The sequence below is a fragment of the Amblyomma mixtum genome, chromosome 5 (assembly GCF_055824585.1).
Source record: "Amblyomma mixtum isolate Tamu chromosome 5, ASM5582458v1, whole genome shotgun sequence".
NCBI lineage: Eukaryota > Metazoa > Arthropoda > Arachnida > Ixodida > Ixodidae > Amblyomma > Amblyomma mixtum.
In genome coordinates, this window is record NC_143016.1 from 9580400 (window position 1) to 9598304 (window position 17905).

The 17905-nt window shown below is 45.2% G+C and overlaps 2 protein-coding genes across 2 annotated transcripts in view; both read left to right on the forward strand.

The window, feature by feature from the left end:
• LOC149341297 (uncharacterized) overlaps positions 1-17905 on the forward strand; it is a 156081-nt gene that overhangs the window by 68853 nt on the left and 69323 nt on the right. The gene's annotated exons all lie outside the window — the stretch shown is intronic.
• On the forward strand, positions 1443-3954 carry LOC149341299 (uncharacterized). The gene has a single exon (XM_089543326.1). It carries the CDS (start codon positions 1771-1773, stop codon positions 3649-3651), a length of 1881 nt encoding a protein of 626 aa, XP_089399452.1. The 5' UTR covers positions 1443-1770; the 3' UTR covers positions 3652-3954.

Consider the following 17905-nt stretch of genomic DNA (forward strand, 5'->3'; position numbering starts at 1 on the left):
GCCGGGTCAAGCCGCGCCCGCCTCCATGTTTACACGGCGCACCATGCGGCGCACGTTGGCAACATGGAGGAAAAAAAACTAAGGAGGGAGCATGACGTCACGCGGCCAGCGTTCGCAAGCCGAGTGTTTTGAAGTCGTTTTCTCCCTCAGTTTTTCGCTCTCAGAGCCGGTCCTCTATGTTTTGATTCCGGTATGTTTTAGTGCGCGCGTATGCGCGATCCGCGGCGCGGGCGTCTACAGCAAGGAAGTTGATCTACAGTTAGTCTGCCGCGCTAATCGGCGCATGCGCGCGCGCAGCGAGGCTAGACTTTACCGCACGCTATCACGTGGTGCGATCACGGGGGGACACACTCTCTTTTTTTTGCTATATCTTTACTTGTTAAGACTAGGCTTCAAGGTTGTCGCCGGACGCTCCCTCCTCAGTTTTTTTTCCTCCATGGTTGGCAAGCTGTTCGTCGTGTTTCCAGTGTTAGAACACTGTAGTCGTGTTCTTTGTGGGCTGCCTTCAGGTTCGCTACCGGGTACATGGCGCTTTCAACGATCAGAGGTAAGTTTCGAATATTTTTCAGGGTGATTTATGTACCCTTTTGTAAGATCGACACCGCGTTTAAACGTTCTTGAGTTCCTGGCGCAAGTCAGATGGCGATATGACTGAAATTGCGTCACCTTTTCCCGGGCGCGCGTCTCGCCAGTTCTTTCAGTCACGGTAGCGGTGTTTATCGTTATGCGGCTGGAGTCGGCACTGTGCACGCGGAAACGTCCTCAGTCACGACGTTGTTGCGCGACGTCGAAGGCTCGGTACTTCGCTGTTGTTGTCCATCGCGTACTGTGGCAACGCGGTGTTGGCAGCATGAACAGCATAACGAGCACGCTTTGCACCCTGACTCATTTTCCGTTTCTGACCGAAATAACGCAGAGACCTAGACTTTTTCGCACCAATGGGCACGGAGAACTACTCGACGACATTAGGGTTAGCACGCTTCAGGTGGCAGGCGCGGGCCTTTATTTTAGCCGATCGAAAACAACCGCATTGGTCACTTGGTTTAAATCGCAATAGAATCGCACGTTGCGTATAATTTTTGTACAATTTTTCATGTTGCGTGTTGCTCGCGGTTGCTTAAAAGAAAGTAAAAATAAAAGCGCGGGCTTTCAAACGAGGCCAAATAGGCGCTGACGGAGCGCGTAGTTCGCTAGTAGCAGGCGGCCGAAACAGTGTGACTTCAGATTCAGACATCAGTTTAAAGGTCTTTGGCGCGTATTGGATTGACATGAAGTAAGCTTATATGTGTATATCTATTTGTATTTTACAATCCGAGCCAGCAGTTGTCAATTGTCAGTAGTCTGAAAAAAAAAATTTTTTTTTTCATTATTTCAGGGCGGAAAAGCAAGTTTAAGGCCCAGGTGCTAAATGAAGAGGATGGCAATGGTGACTGTATTGCTGTGTGGTGCAGAATAGGACCAAAAGAGGAGGAGGCCACTTGCATTATCTGCAACAAAGTTATAAACTGCTCACAACATGGCGTAAATGCTGTGAAACGGCATGCTTCTAATAAGCAACACGTTGAAGCTTGCAAGCAACACAGAAATGAGCTGGGAGTTTTGAAGAAGCCTGCTGCTGCTCAAGCTCTGTTGACATCATGCCTTCTCGCAAGACCGGATGTATCTGAAGCAGATCGTGTCACATTGGCAGAGACTTACTTTGTTCTTGGTGTGGCTGTTTCTGGGATACCATATTCATGGGGGGACACCGCAACCTCGCTCTTCCCTCTGATGTTTCCAGATTCAAAGGTTGCAAAAGAATTTCAGTGTGGCAGAAAAAAAGTCTCGTATATAGTGTCGGATGGCCTTGGGCCATATTTTAAGAGAGCAGTTGTTGATGAACTTAACAAGGCGGGTGTGTACTACACCATCCAAATCGACGAAACTCCTCTTCCGGAACAACGGTGCCAACAGCTGGACATTGTAGTTAGGTACTTTTCTGAAGTTTGCAAGCAGGTTGTGGTGGAGCACTTGTGTTCATTTCACTTAGGGAGTGCAACCTCAGATGTTTTACTTGCACACGTGAAGGAAGGCATCCAAGACCTTCCTCAAAGGAATATGTTGAGCTTCTACAGTGATGGCCCAAATGTTATGAAGAGTTTGAAAAGAAAGCTTAAGGAAGATGTAAATCCTGCACTGCTAGACACAGGAGAGTGTAGTTTGCACAAAGTTCACAACAGTTTTGCTAAAGGAATTGAAGCGTTTGGCAGTGAAGTGGAATCAACTTTGTTAGATGTGTACTACTACCTGAAAAACTCTGCTGTTCAAAGTGCTGTGCTCAAAACACACCAAAAGTGTCTTGGCCTGCCAGAAAGTGTCTTCCTTCGGCATGTAAATTCACGTTGGCTCACCCTAGGTCCTGCCCTTGAGCGCTTTATTGAGCAGTATCCGGCACTTAAGTCCATGCTATTAGACGTGAAGCAAACGGCTCACTCTTCTGGCACAATGTACAAGCGCCTCCGACAAAGTCTCAGCAGGAAAGACCTCTTCCCAAAGGCACTTTTTCTGAGGAATGTCGCAGATCTTTTTGTTGGATTCTTGAAACTTTTCCAGCGCTCTGAACCTCTACTCCACATTCTGTACGAAGAAATGGTACAGCTGACCAAGAAAGTTCTCAGCCGTTTCGTGCGAAGTGATGTGTACCGTGACCTGACAGGGGAACAGCTGAAATCTCTTGACGTTGAATGTCCAGGAAACTGGAAGGAAGTTGTTGAGATAGGTGTGGACACAGAGGGCTCCATCACGAACTGGTCAGCAGAAGAAAAAAAATTGTTTAGGCTGGGGGCACGTACTTTCTTTATGAAGTCTGCGGGTTACCTACTTTCAAGGTTGCCCTTTGACAATGGTGTGTTAAAAGATCTTAGGTGTCTTGACCTAAGCAGTGCACAAGAAGAAAGCTCAGCTGTGGCATTTCGAAACTTGGCCCAGCAAGTTCCAGAGGTGATTGCTCCCAAGGAAGTCTCAGCCCTGATGGATGAATTTTCACTGATTTCATCTGAAGCGCTGTGCGTTGATTCATGTGAACGACTTGACAGCACATGGCAACATGTCTTCAGCCTACAGAACAAAAATGGTGGCATTAAATATCCTCTGGTAGGAAAGCTTGTAAAAGCCCTGCTTTCTCTTTCACATGGCAACGCTGATGTGGAGAGGGGTTTTAGTGAAAATCGCCGGACCCTACAGGAGCGCAGCAAACTGTCTATTGAAAGCGTGAATGGATTGCGAGCCATACAGTCATTTGCGAAAAGGTATGACAAGAACGTCTCTACCATTCCAGTCAAACGTGACATGCTCACTGCTGTGAAACAGTCATATAAACGCTACCAAGAAAGACTGACTGCTGAGTGTGAGCCAGCTGCCAAAAGAAGCAAACTTGACCATGGCCAAAATTCAACAAAAGGATGTCAAAAGCAGGACCTGCAAATGGAGATTCAGTCAGCAAAAAAGATGCTTTGCAATGCAGAAGCATTGATTGCAAAAGGAATGAAGGCAAAAACTTTTGATGACATTGAAAGTGGCCAGGAACTACTTAAGAAAGGACAGGAAAGGCTTGCGGGTGCTCTCTGCAAGCTTGAAGCTTCAAAAGAAAAAGTGCGGGCTCGTAGAGTGTAACGTGCAGACTATTGTGAAATGTGTTGGGTGACTGACTACTTCAGGCTCGGATTGATTCTGAACTTCTACTTCTTTTGTGGCAAGTGTCATTAGTGACTGTGGTTTCTTCTAGTTCACATCATGTTGCTCCCCTTTTTTGGCTTTGATCTATTTCTGCTACAAGAACTGGTGCTTTAAATATTTAACTTGTTTTATCACACCATCTGTAACTATTCACATTCTTAATTGTTCATTTCTTGTCATTCGTGTTGACTGTTGTGTGAAATGTACAGTGTGTTTCATAATAAATAGCTGTAATTGTCAGTCGCTTCAGTGATGCTTTCAACACGGGAGGTACACTGGCGTAATTTATTCGCCATCTGCTCCAAAAACAACAATGGTTGCTCCAAACTGATATTTTTTCTGCTCCGAAAACACCAATGGCTGCTCCAAACTGGTATTTTTTCTGCTCCGAAAACACCAATGGCTGCTCCAAACTGGCATTTTTACTGCTCCGAAATCTGCTCCAAAAAGTAAAATGCTGCTTCCATCACTGACTGCATCTTCCCTATCCCTCTTCCTTTCGGTATTTTTTTTCGCCCATGCTATTTACGCACCGCGTCGATATACTAAAATGTAATAACGAAAATAAGAAGAGTGTCGGTTTATTATCGATAAGACTGACGTACGTTGTCGCGGCTCCATAACCAGAAGCGGAAGTTATTGCAGAAAAGAGTCACTCGCCTTCGCCATCGCACGACATATGATACTCCTTTTAAATGCAGGCACAGTTCCCGCAATTAAACGTACCTTTACATGTCAGCGTACGTTTTCATCCTTTGCATTGTCCTCAAATGATCATAATCTATCGCGAAAATTAAAAAGTACTCTTTTTTTTAATGCGCCTCTGCGGCCGGACGCAGGCTTGCATGAATAGGTCAGAAGTTTTGATAAATGCCATTCGTTCGCAGTTGCTGACTTTGTTGTAGAGCAGAAGCTTCTGTGTTGTTGTATATTATGTGAAAATATTCTGAATAGCCGCGATTTTTTGTACGGGTGTTTTTTATGAGAAAGTAAATGTTTTTTACGAATAAAGTCCTCGGTGTGCTGCTTGCACTCTTGTTTTTATGTAGATATTACAGTGAAAGAAACAGCTAACCCTTCGGGTTTATTAAAGCAGAAAAATGACGAAGACATTGTTTGTTTGCAGGCTCTCTTTATTTTTTATTTTTTACCGGTGGCGTATAACACCCCCCAAAAAAATATTTCTGGCTACGCCTCTGGGGATTTGGTTTTTCGGTGCATTACAAAAACAAGGTCTTCAGCTTCGTCCCTTGTATACTTTTTCATTCGTCTCTTTTTCGGTGGAACACTCCAGACAGTCCGGGCCTACTGGTTAATTTTTTTTAATCCTGTAAATGAATACACAGAAGTAGGAGGAGGCAGGAGGAATTCCGCAGTCGCAAAATGCTTTTTTTTTTTTCTGAGTTTGCGGAAAAGCGAGTCGGGGTTGATGCCCTGAGCGTATAGTTTGTAGTTCGAAGAGGGGACTCTGAAGGGACGACTGAAAGTGCATATACGCGAAGTGTGCGGGGGACCTGTGAAGGCACTACCATCGTTCTTTATTCGAAGTCTATTTCGAGCTGCCACGGGGTTTCCTTCGCGGGGACATCTCAGCCACCGCTGATGCATAAGCTTTGGTTTTTTTGGCTGTTCATTTCAATGCCCGGCACTGCCCCCATCCACTCCGGGGAAACTCATCCGTCCACTTCACGTTTCTTTCTGTTCCCTGCTTCTTTCTCTCATCGATCTTTAAAAGTGTCGAAGTCGCGACGTTTTGTTGCGCCGCTCAGAGGGATATAAATAGAAAAACAAAAATGTACGAGTGAAATATCACATTAAACATAAAAGAAAATGAAACGTGGAAGCAGTGTCGTTAGATGCTACGGTGGGACTGAGCGCTGTTTGAGAGCACTTGAAGTCAAAGCCTAGATGGTAGGCACGGAAAAACGAAAAAAAAACTCCTAAAAACAAACAGACCAACGTAAAAACAGTAGGTGTTTCTATTGACTACGTGATTTCAAAACACAGTCTCATCTATTCTTTATTGCAGGATTTTGTCACGCACCTGTATGTTTATTTTCCTCTCTCATCTCAGAAAAATGAAGAGGTTGAAACCTCTTTGTCGTCTCCCGGTAGCTGTCGGGGAGCGGAATTTTTTTTTTTCTTGTTCGCGACTCCTTATACCCGTTTTGAAGCTGTGCCACGTTGGGCACTGCATCTTCCGATAGTCTTCTTCTCCCGATGTTCCTCTTCGCAAAGTGTCGTACCTCGGGGCTTTCTTTGGAAGGCGGCCTTGAGTGTCGGCCAGTGGCCACACAGAAGCCTTTCTTGAGAGCAGCTCTTTCAACTGTAGCGTTGCAGTGTGCTCCTTTTATTTCTTTTTCGCACTTGTGGAAGCTGCGTGTTGAGTGGCAATGTGAGGGTAGCTATTTTTGAAATAAACAGCTAAAATAAATAAATGGATAACAAAAATGAACAGAAAACATAAGACCAGCACGACCTGGTGATGCCGTTCGCTTTTCTGGATTGAGATTTCAGCTTTATAGTTCTCCAAGCTCGCAAATTGTGGGGTTACGTAAAAGCTGCGAAAGTATCTACTATGTGGTGTTTAACCTAAGATGTTTTGCCGTTTTTGGAAACAGGCTTTTTCAGTTAGCAGAGCTCTTATTTTGGGCATAGCAATTCCAATGGTGCAGCGCGTCCGACTACATGTAATACATGCTAAGTAGTAGACTGGTTAACTAATATTGAACAGTTAACTTATTCACTGTTACTGTTAGTCTCCTTATTTACTGAGAGGCGTGTAGCTCATCGTAAGTTATATCCATATAAGTTTTTTTTTTAATTTCGAAAACTCAGTTACCCTTGATGCTCTTCTGACTCAAAATGCTGTTTTTAAAAATTGCAGAAAATCTTGGGTGAAACACTCGATATAGCAGCTCTTTATATACTCCACTAAATTTATGATTTTTTTCTTCAGCCATTTTATTCCTAAGGAAGAGTCAAGTTTCGTCATGGCGTCCGTTAGAGCAGTTTGAAGCCTGTGCTTGCGTTAAATATTACCGTTAACGAACCACCGCAAACCCTGATGGACGCGTGCCGTTAAGTGAACTATATTAAAACACACCGGATAGAAGTGTGGCTTACGTACCATACTCCCATACAGCGGCTTCGGGCTTCCGGCTTAAGCATGCCTTGGTGGTAGAAGCATGAGAGTTCCTCCACAGTAGAGGATACTCAGGATGTACATTGAGCCAATTATAATAGCTGGAATTTCCCAAAACATCTTCATTGTGTGCTAATATCTACATGCATGCCATGAACACCGAACGGCACCGACGGAACGAATGCACCGTAGCTGCATTGGTGCAAAGTTAATGCTGCACAATTATTTAGGGAACCGTTTTTAGATCGCGTGAGAATAATGCTTCCGAAAAGTGTGTCTTCAGTATTTTTTTCTTTCGTGCCGTAATGGCAAAGCACAATACTACTACACTTTAGCAGCTTTCGCTTGATATCATCTGATTAAAATCGAATTCTTTCATCAAGAACCGAAAAAGGCACAGCGATCAGGCTCTGATATACAAATGACACCCTTCAGCTAGGGTGAATAGCATAGCTATGTCAACCTCTGCGCTTTTATTGGTGTGAAAATGTCCGATTCGCGCAGTAGGTCTTCTTCATAGACCTGATGCGCCCCCACAAAACGGGAACTTGAAGACTTTCAGTGAGTGAGGAGCAAACTGAACGCACTCACAGAATAGGGACTATAACATTTATCTATTATTTGCACATGCTTCGGAGCCGCAAAAGCTTTAAGATATCGCAGGGGAGACTTTCTGGGGTTACCGGTACAAAAAGCATGCCATGGGCATCTAAAAGAATGTCCTTTTTGTAGCGAAAGAATATCCCAGCATTCCTCCTCTGGCCAACAATTTAAAATGCATGTTCTGTTCTTCCTGATCTTCTCTATTTCCCAAAATGTATTTCCGGGGGGACAAACAACCTTTTGTACAAACATTCTTGCTCGGTACATCGTCCTGGTGAAGTTTAAACAGAGTTGTGTTCAGGCCGGTAGTTACCTATGTATGCATTTCGCGTGTTTTAAAGCATTCTCGCTAAATGCTGCCCCTTAAAAGGATTTGTAAAGGGGAACAGAAAACGCTGTGCACGCCGGATTCCCAAAGCGAGGCTTCCTGGCGACAGGCCGCCGCGGCTGCTCAGAGCTTATGGTGCTCGGCTGCTGACCCGAAAGACGCGGGTTCGATCCCGGCCACGGCGGTCGTATTTCGATGGAGGAGAAATTCTAGAGGCCCGTGTACTGTGCGATGCCAGTGGTAGTTAAAGAACCCCGGGTGCTTGAAATTTCCGGAGCCCGTCACTACGGCGTCCCTCATAGCCTGAGTCGCTTTGGGACGTTAAACACCCATTAACCAAACCAAACCTTTCTGGATACGGACTAAACACGAATACGCGTATATGGGAGTAAAAATGGAGCCAGCTGTCCTCTGGCGTACTTCTTTTATAAAAGAAAATGTCTTAGAAGATATCTTACTACTTTCTGTTTAGAGTGTACACCACTTAAGTATTCCATTAATAGCCTTTTACTGAGACATCTGTAAAAGCTGATCACCTTGAAAAGGAGCTGCTGAGCTACGCTGCGAACGCTGTGACACATAGAAAACAACGCACTGTCGCAGCAGCTGTCAGCATAGCAAGTAAGCGAGTCTTCGTGAAAGCCGGAAGCTTTATCTCACTCTCTTTGACAAGCCACTGCGGCACACTGGGCACTGGACATACCTGGTGTACCGCGAACATGTCGCAGCTTCGATCCGAGATTTTATTACATCTTAAGAGAAACGGGAGGAACCGTGCCTAACAAAGCGTGTCAACGGGAAAAATTTGCAGATTTACATTAGAATCGATGACCAGTCCATCGGCTATTTAAGGAAGGCGAACCGGAAAAACAATGGGCTAAAAATAATTGATAGGCGCCGGACGGTTTATTCTCAGGTGTCGGAAGTCGAGCGAACACCACCAGGAAAAAAAAAAATATTGATTGCTTCCCTTACAACATAAGCTTCCGTCGGTATTTTGTGCCTACAGTGTTAGTAGCAGAGCCACAGCACTAGGTAAAAAGAACGCTAGGAGACACTAGGTACTAGGAAGAACACTAGGTATACAAGGACACAGCGCTTTGCCCGGGCAGCGCAGTGTCCGTGTGCTCGTCTTGTCGTCCTCGTGTTTCGCGCTGCGTGGACAATGTACAACTAACTTGCCCAAGCTTCTACTTAGTCTGCTTCCAAGGTAACACAGCACTCGCTGAGAATAAAAATTATTCGGCACTGAAATCGATGCGTTCCTGTTTCTATAGTTGGAAACCAGAGTACAGAAAGTTTCAGACCGAAGTGCTGAAATGTTGCATCGCAACTGCTTTACTTCGCTGAGATTTTCTTGGGTCTGGTTTCGCGATGTGTTTGTTTCAGTACACATTGTGATAATTGAGTTATCTTCGTATTGTGAGTGTTTTACCTCGACTTCGGACGTCCCTCACCTCCTTCTAGGACATGCTTCCCAGTAAGGCGTTGGCGGCATACAAAAATTACCGGGAAGAATGCTGAGCTGGATCATGCTCTGATACTTACACACACTCACTCAAGGGAGAGGCGACAGCTCTTCGTAGCAGGAAAACAAGAGGAAAATGGGGAGGTCGAAGACGAGAAGAAAGGAGGACAAAGATGCGACCGAATTATACGCGGGACAGGCTCTTCCCGCTATCTAAGCTGCACAAAGGGGAAGGCGGAATACACGGCACCAGGAAAAGGACATCGCTATGGAGGAAGGAGTTCGGCGAGGGAGGTGAGGAGAGGGACCGGTGGAAGGCTGCTCCGCCGGCATGGAGGGCGCATGGAGGCCGGTCGAAAGGGGAAGCGTCGCCGACGCTGTTGACCGAGCAAACAGCTCACTGGCCGTCGGTGTTTGCGCGCTTCGTCGGACACGGCTGGCCTGGAATTAGCGCGCGCCAAGCCGACGCCCAGAGAACCCTCGACTGACTTACGTCGAGGCACACGTCAGTCGAGCCAAACTCAAACTACAGTTCGCTCTCATAAGGTGGCTTCCGATGCAGTTTCACCTCGCTCTGTGCAAAGCTGAATGGTTCAAGCAGCAGTTCAGAGCGCGCAAGAAAGAGAAAATTAGACATTCCACTGATGCGCATGGCGATGCTGAGCCTTTGAGGAGTCGATAAACTCTGTTGGCGTCTGGAAACTGAGTTTGTGATAGAGTTTTGAAGATAAGTGAAAAAGAAGCCAGAAAACAAAAATTGCTGCTAGGAAAAGGATTTACTCTTAGGAAAAGGAAAAAGAATTGTTGCCGGCTTTCACAGTGCAGTATGCATAAATAATGAGGCATAGTGCGCTTAAAATGTGAAAAAAAAAATGACAAAACACATCTAGGCGGCAGCACGTTGTGAAACCTTTCGCATTCATTGTAATTCATAGCCCGGTTCAAAACTGTCATATTCTACGAAACGGAAGCCGGCTTTGAAGATTTTTGTTCGGGTTGATGCGCATTAAGGAGAAAGGCAGAACAGCGAGTTGAAAAAATGTCCAAACGTCATATAAAAAGATTTTGACATGTTCTAAGATTTCAATTTCCAGAAATTTTACTATTTTTGCGCAATACGTCTTTCATTGTTCGTAGGGTCTCTTCTGTGTGGTAGACCAATGGAGACAAAGGGATTGAACTGTGAAAAACTAGAGCAAGAAAGTTCGCACTTTGTACAAGGAAGCGTCGCTATATATTTTTGGTCAAACGTCATGAGGCCGCACAGTATGCTTTAGAGCCCTATTGTGGAATTCTTACGGTAGCCCTAAACACAAAAACTTCTTCAGAGGTCAGAAGGAGGGTTCTTCTCACACCTCATCGATTTAGACTTTCAGGAGTGGTATAAAGGTAACTGAGCCAGACTCTCTTCTTTCTGTCTTGTTTTGAAAGCTCAAGCTTCTGCCTGTTGTTAAAAAAGGAATGGCATGCTTGCGCAACAGACGAAGAGCAGGAACTGGCGGATTAAGCAGAGAAATGTCCCTGGTGAAGCCGAGCACTTTTCCAGGCAGAGTTCACAAGGGCGGCAGAAGCAAGTGGATGCCATACAAATAGGTCTCTAAGACCCTTCTTCGACGGGCCTCAACATAAGTAAGCAACGAAGATGGGACAGAGGATAGGAGGCCGCACTGGATGCGCGCATTAACTCGATAGTCTTCGCCGGCCAGGATTGGTAAAGCAGAAACGTTTTTTTTTTTTCCAAAAGCGGGATCATTGGGGTGGGGTGAAGGATGGAAGACATGAAGGAGCTAGACACCGCAGCAGACACGGGACAGAGAAAGAAGACGACACAGGGCGGTACCAAAGCTTTCAAAGCACACATCTACCCTCCTAAGTTATGTGACCCCAGACGTAGGCTCCTTTATGTGTTCCTTGGCCCCCGAGGATCAGTGTGCGCTGTGTTCTTCAATCATCGCTTCTTCGACGTGCAGAGCTAGAGTCTATGCCTATTGCCTGCTAAATAATACCTGCCCCCTTGACGTTTAGTCAATGTTCGGGGCGCTTGGACCATATGTAGGACATTGCAAAAGGGTTTCGAAAATCCTAAAAGCAGAATGCTGGAGGCAAGTGGGATTCTTCAACGCTTGGCTTCGAAATGTGTGCTTTGAAAGCTTTGGTACCGCCCTGTGTCGTCTTCTTTCTCTGTCCCGTGTCTGCTGCGGTGTCTAGCTCCTTCATGTCTCACCAACTGGCCTACACATCTACCCTCCTAAGTGAAGGATGGAGTTCCCGTATGGCAAAACGACAAGAAAAGAGAGTAAGAAGATACGGAAGAGGAAAAGTGCATGAAACATTTCGGTCAGAAAGCCCAGCCTGTTCAATCATCGATGTCTTTGCTTTGTTGCCATAGACTGCAAGGATCAAGGAGGATTGGCCAGAGAAAGTGCTCGGCGCACTCCACGCGCTCTCCGTTTTGCTATCTTTGCCCTGATTGGTTTTTGCGCATTTGCTGATTTTGCTGTTTTTCTTTCAGCTGAGGCTTTGAGGAATCATCACCAGCACTGACTGATAATATAGATTCACCTTTGGCGTTTTGTGCCACCAAGAACTTGTTCTACCGGATTCGTGTGATTCTCTACAGGCCGGCACAGTGGAATCGCGCACTTTGGCCATGAGCAAGGGCGAGAAAGCTGGGAGCTTGCGAATAGCATTTCTTCGCTCTGCTATCGAGTCGAACACGAATAGCCTAGTTAAGCACCGAATCGAGGAAGAGTCGAACACTGAAAGAACGGCACCAAATTATAGCGGATATGGTATGGTTATTCGCTACTTGTACGTATATATTCGCATAAAATGACTTTTCGCGTCAAAGAGCGAAGCACTAGCGACGTCACTTAATTCACAGACTTAAAGCATAGTGGTCAAAAGACGCAAGATTGATTTCCAGTTGGAGGCACATAGCAGGAGGTCAGTATATTAACTTTGTGAGAGTCATGTCAGAAGCCTAGGAAAATTACATTTTGCTGCTGAAGACGATAGTGATAAAACTACCGCCACATCTCAGTATAAGAAAAGTTGTTAGCCATGGCCTCTGATATATCGGGCTTGAGAGCAGAGGATCTTCCTGAGCACCACGAATTATTACGAACCGCCCCTGATGTGCATGTCGCACATGTTTGTGTACAAGAGCCTTTTCTACGAATGAATATCTTTTATATATTTCCTCGTACAGGTGATGTGCTTCTTTTTCTGGGCCGTCCCGTCCCAAGTCGCTTCCTACGTGCTAAGGTGTGTTGTATAGCGAGCTTCATATCGTTAGTTTGATTTGTAAATTGTTTTACTTTACTAATTTTTGAGTATTTGTTGTAATGAATGAAAATAATTTATTCTGCTACCTTCATCACTTTTCCTCTACAGCCGCGGACAAAAGTAAACGGAGCACGCAACTGTCTTCGAATATTTTTCACGCGTCACCTAATTGAAATTTCCAGCAGTGGTACGCGCATGCTGGTAATGGAAGTTGGTGGGCTTTCTTGTAGACAGACATCGCTTCTTCATTTCCAATGGAGAAAGCGTGATTGCACTTCGAACGAAATAACCTGCTCCGTTTACTTATGGCCGCGCCTGTACGTGCACAGACATTAGTCGGTTGGTAGCGTTATAAAAATTGCTGTTTTGAACAGAAATTGGGGCGTTTTCCAAGGGCAGTAAAGAGAACCATTACGATTCGACAGACACGGCCAATATTTCTCACACGTCTTTTCTGCGAATGCTTATGAAGCTTAGGGCCGTTGTTCGCTGTCAGAAGGTTTGTGACGGAATCTGGCATGAAAGCAAGAGGGTGTTGAGAAAACACACGCTCTTCAGGGATATGAGAGCTGCCTGCGCTGAACATAGCAAATGAATGACGGTATACAATGAAAGCGCACCAATAGTAACATAAAGGGATGTATTGAAAGCGCAAAGCAATCGTACAAGAAGATCAGCAGAAGCAAGATAGCGTAAGGAAGAGGGTGAGTTCTGCACATATCAAAATGTTCAAAGTGAGCGAGAAGCGGTGGAGGCCAACGGCCAACAGCCAAACGTGGTCGCAAAGCCGTTCGCAACGTTCACGGCTGTCGTCCAAGAGCCAAAATTCTGCACCCAGCGATCTGCCCAAACGTTGCAATTTTACAACGTTACATTTGTTGCGGACCATTGTCCCAATTGTTCACATTCTTTTTACTGTTATTTTTCTCCAAGAAAAGCTGTTTTCTTCCAAGGTTTTCCTTTTGTCGCGTTTGGAGTCAAAGCCACTGCGCCATACCCATTGACAGGGCACGAAACTTTTCTTTAGCAAGCTTGGAAAACCTAGCAAGTGTTTTTGGTGTGAAGCTATCATCGTTTAGCGAATGGCGCGATTTTAGGGAAAGAAAAATCTTACAAATAAAAAAAGCGCGTTGCACCTTCTGGATTACTGGAGTTTCTGCACTGGTTTTCAGATTTTTTTTCTTCTGTAATCTCAAAAGTTGGGGTGGTCGGGCAAACTTTGTGAGAGGTCCACCTAAAGCCTTAAAGAAAACAAGTGCGGGGCAAAGTTTGTCGCGTATTTATACGCAGTGTTCCAAAGAACACATGCAGCGTCGCAAAGTTATAGATGAAACGAGAGAACAGGTGCCCACTAATATTCGAACGCAAAACTGTTTTGTTTTCTAACGTAAAACGAGCCAGCGCCTCTGAGTGGCTGCGACTGCTCTGGCAAGTTTCTTACTTGTTGCTTTAAGCGAGATCTCACATGCACAAAGTATTGATGAAAACAGCGTGCTTTGGCTCAGTAAATGTGCTTGCCCTAAAAATGCCACACTTTTGCCTCTGAAGGTCAGTCTAGCTTGACTGAGTGCTTCTCTTTAGTAGTTGTTTAAAACTACTTGAACCAAAATTTTCTCAGACGTGATGTACTTTTTATGTACGCAACAAGATGCGGGCACGTACGTATACCTGTTCCATAACCCTGTTCCCCCCCCCCCCCCCCCCCTCATTTCTTTCATCTATGAATAAAATAGAGTTGCTGAGTAAAGTTCTTTTCGCTCTCCCCTCTGCAATGGTAGCAGCATTGTAAAACATATCCTCCTCATTTTAAAGGACAATCACATCGTGTTGTCATTTATAACGACGTACAGTCAAGTCTGCTTGCCTCCCGGTGAGAAATCTGTGGAAGTTAAAGACACCACGAAAAGGTGACAATTTCTATATTTTGAAGGCAGAGCTTTATACAAGTAATAATTAGCTTGAACCAAAGCAAGAACATCGACAACGTCCACAGAAAGTGAAACAATGAGTGCTCTTTGTGAAGATGCAACGTGATCGAAGAGAGCCAACAGGCGTAATGAAGGCAAGCTTTATAGCAAAACTCCTTGCTATTCCAGAATCCATAAATCACAAGGAATCCCAAGAGACGTAAAGAAGAAGACAATCACATGCGGTTATAATAAAAAAAAAGAATCTTTTGCCCATATTTAGGGATTTGAAAGTGAAAGTCTCAGGCGAAACAAGAAACTGCGATAATAGATTTTCTTTTTCCGAGTTATAGCATAGATTCTTGGCCAGCTTCCGATAAGTGTGGAAAAAAATGCGCTCTACCATATTTTGGAATCTGAGGACGTGATAGTTTGGACTCATTCAACTGAGAAAGTAGCATTGAACACTCATGAATAAAGAAATTTGCGTCAGTTAATTGCTATTCCACTTTCGCAAGCAAGTACACAAACGCGAAAGTAGCGATCGCCCTTCTGAGACAAAGCACCCATCAGACAGGCACTTCAGTGGACGGCTGCCTAAATGAGAGCATCAATAATTCACGAAGACTCCACACCTCCTTCCTTTCTTTTTATCCACCAAAGAAAGCACATTCGCCGCTATCCTCTCCACCTAACGCGGTTGAGACGGATTCGAGAGGCCTTTCGGGCTCTCGCACTCACGACGCTTTATTGGGTTGCCTGATCTCGTTCCTCCAGTAGCCCCGACCGCCTGTTACCGGCTACTAAACAGTGCCTCAGCAAAGAGTTGCGTTGATATATGACGGTTGACGCTCGGAGGTCCCTGTTTCTTAAAGAAATCGAAGTAAGAGTTTCGTGAGTAACAGCAGATGGATTGGCCATTGCGCCAAATGTCTTTCAAGACCGTTTTGAGAGGCACCTGGACACTGAACGCACGCCCGCTCCAGGCTTCCAGTCTTCCCTGACAGTTCTACGCCCAAGAGAAACGCGGAAGCAGGCAGCAACGCACCCGAAACACGCGAGGCATCCGGGGGTGTTTGCGTACCGATGCGTCCTCCCTTATGAAGAATTTTTAATCGCCCTGTAGTGCGGGAGGTGCGGTTGTGCATCTGTGTCACAAATAGGTCCTTTCGATGAAGACTTAACATTGCCGCCTGAATAGCACCGGTCTACTTTTGTCTCATAAAATGGCTGCGTCGAATCTCCCTAACGGTTCTGCTCTGGTTCTTTATTATTTGTCCACCCTCTTGTTTTCCGAACGAGGTGTGCACTCAGGATAGAGGAGGAGACGGGAAAGAAAGCAGAGAATAATAGGCAACACTGCGGTGAGGCACGATTAGGAACGTGGGCGGGCGGACCTTTACTTTTGCCGCTGATAGTTCTTTGCAAACAGGAGAAAAAATTTTAACGAAATCAAGGCGGATGTTACGTAGTGTGCTTTGGCAAACTCCAACTAAATGGTTCGCAGCGCACACTTTCGGTGCTATATTCAACAACACTTTTCCCCTGCTTCTCACGGCTTACTGGCTTTCGTGACACGTACAGGTGTCACGAAAGCCAGTTCTTTAGGTTTTCAACGCAAAACACCAACGGCAAATTTTTTCAGTAATGTAGAAAATTTCGTAGAAAGTGACACAGCCATTTAAAACTCTTAATTGTAAAATAAACACGCTAGGGGTCGTCGAATAACTTTCTGTGTCGTGGATGAGCGTGAAGCTAGAAATTCCGGAAGAGAAAACATCATTACTGGGGGAAAAATCTTCCTGCATGAAATTTTCGTAGGGCGTGCTGCCACACTCATGGCTGAGTGGAAAAATATTGACTGCGTTCGCTAATTGGCATAGAATAGCACCGAATTTGCGATATGAAGAATGTTAAATTTGTCTGGAAAGAGAAAATCACTGCCAGGTGTCGTACACTGCCAAGGGAAGCTGTGAGTTCGACATGTACAGCCTTTGTCAAAAGTTTAGAGCCTAGGGGGTTTGCTTCTAAGCACTATTGTGGCGCTCCTGTAGCACTAATGGAAGTCCTACGCATCGGAGGGAGCAGGACCAAAAATCTTCTTACCTTCAGGAGATTTGGGACGCTGAGGACGCATTACGAGCAAAGAAATGTGGCCCAGAAGCAAACCCCCTGGGCTCTAAACTTTTGACAAAGGCTGTACCCAAATTTTGTACACTGAACATTGAAGGGTTAATCCTGTCGTCACGCTGTTATTTTTTGCAAGAATAAGGGAGGCGGGGCTTGGGGGGGCGATGTACAGGCAAGCATAGAAACATGTAAACTCATGACAGCTTCCGAGAGACCATGCTGTACGAAAAGAAGTGAAGATTATGCATGAATTCACAACGCGGCGACAACAGCATCGTGCCGTCCGCGTAAACTTCGACGCAGTCAGGGCCAAGCGGGAGAGCGAGCGCGCAGTTGTTAAAAGCAATTCTTAAAGTGACTTAAAGCCTTTCGTGACCTGCGGCCATTTCTCGCATGAACACTTGCAGGGAGCTGAGGGAAAAGGGGGGGCCTTATTAAAGAATAAAAGCTGAAGGGAGGTGTAAAGAGGCGCTGAAAATAATTATCGGGCGAGAACTTCTGGACGGCCTGAAGCGGTCGTAATTAAACATGACGTGTCAGGCCGGCGTCCAACAATCTGTCACTTGAAGTTTTGTTCGCGCAATAAGCTTTTTATTTGTTTGTTTAAATCAAATTGCGAAGTTTTTTCTTGCTTTATTTATGCCTCTCGCCGCTCACGAGTGCATTATTTTTTAATTGTAATCCTTTCGCCTGACTTTGCTCCACAGCCAGTTAGCTGATGCTTGAGTTGAGTGCGCGACTGTTAGTGGGAAATCCAAAATTAACAACCGAATTATGGATGCGTCTTCTTGACGTTCTTTGTGCACGTCCTGGCAAGATTTGCTCATCTTAGACACATTTAAAAGAGCATATAAAAAGGAAACTTGTGTGCTATCTCTTACTTTCAGATCTGTCAGCTTGCGAAGAGTTTTCTAATTCCTGCTGGGGAAATCAGAATCAATCGAAATTATGCCACATTCGCATCCAAGTACTAATACGATCGTAATCGTATTAATGGTCCTGCTTTCTTGTGTTGCGAACATTTGCCCTCCTTCCCTCGTTCTCTACCTACGCTTCCATCGTGCATGCTCACATCGCAAAAAAGGAGGTCTTTTTTAAAAAAAATTATTCCCAAATACAACACGTAGCAGTGCTGCCCAATTAAAAGCGAGCTACAGAAGTTAAAACAGGTTCAACACTGAACGGTACGTTTATGCTCGAAAGCTGATGGCTTCCGGGTGCAAAAAAATGTACGGCGGTCGTGAATCTTCGTGATGTTATGTCAAGCCAGTTGATGTGAGCCCGTTGTGCTCTTCTTTCCAACCTTGTCAACAACAAAAACA

What these genes read in the sequence shown, in the direction of transcription:
- LOC149341299 (XM_089543326.1), top strand. Translation starts at nt 1,771, where the DNA reads ATGTTTCCAGATTCAAAGGTTGCAAAAGAATTTCAGTGTGGCAGAAAA.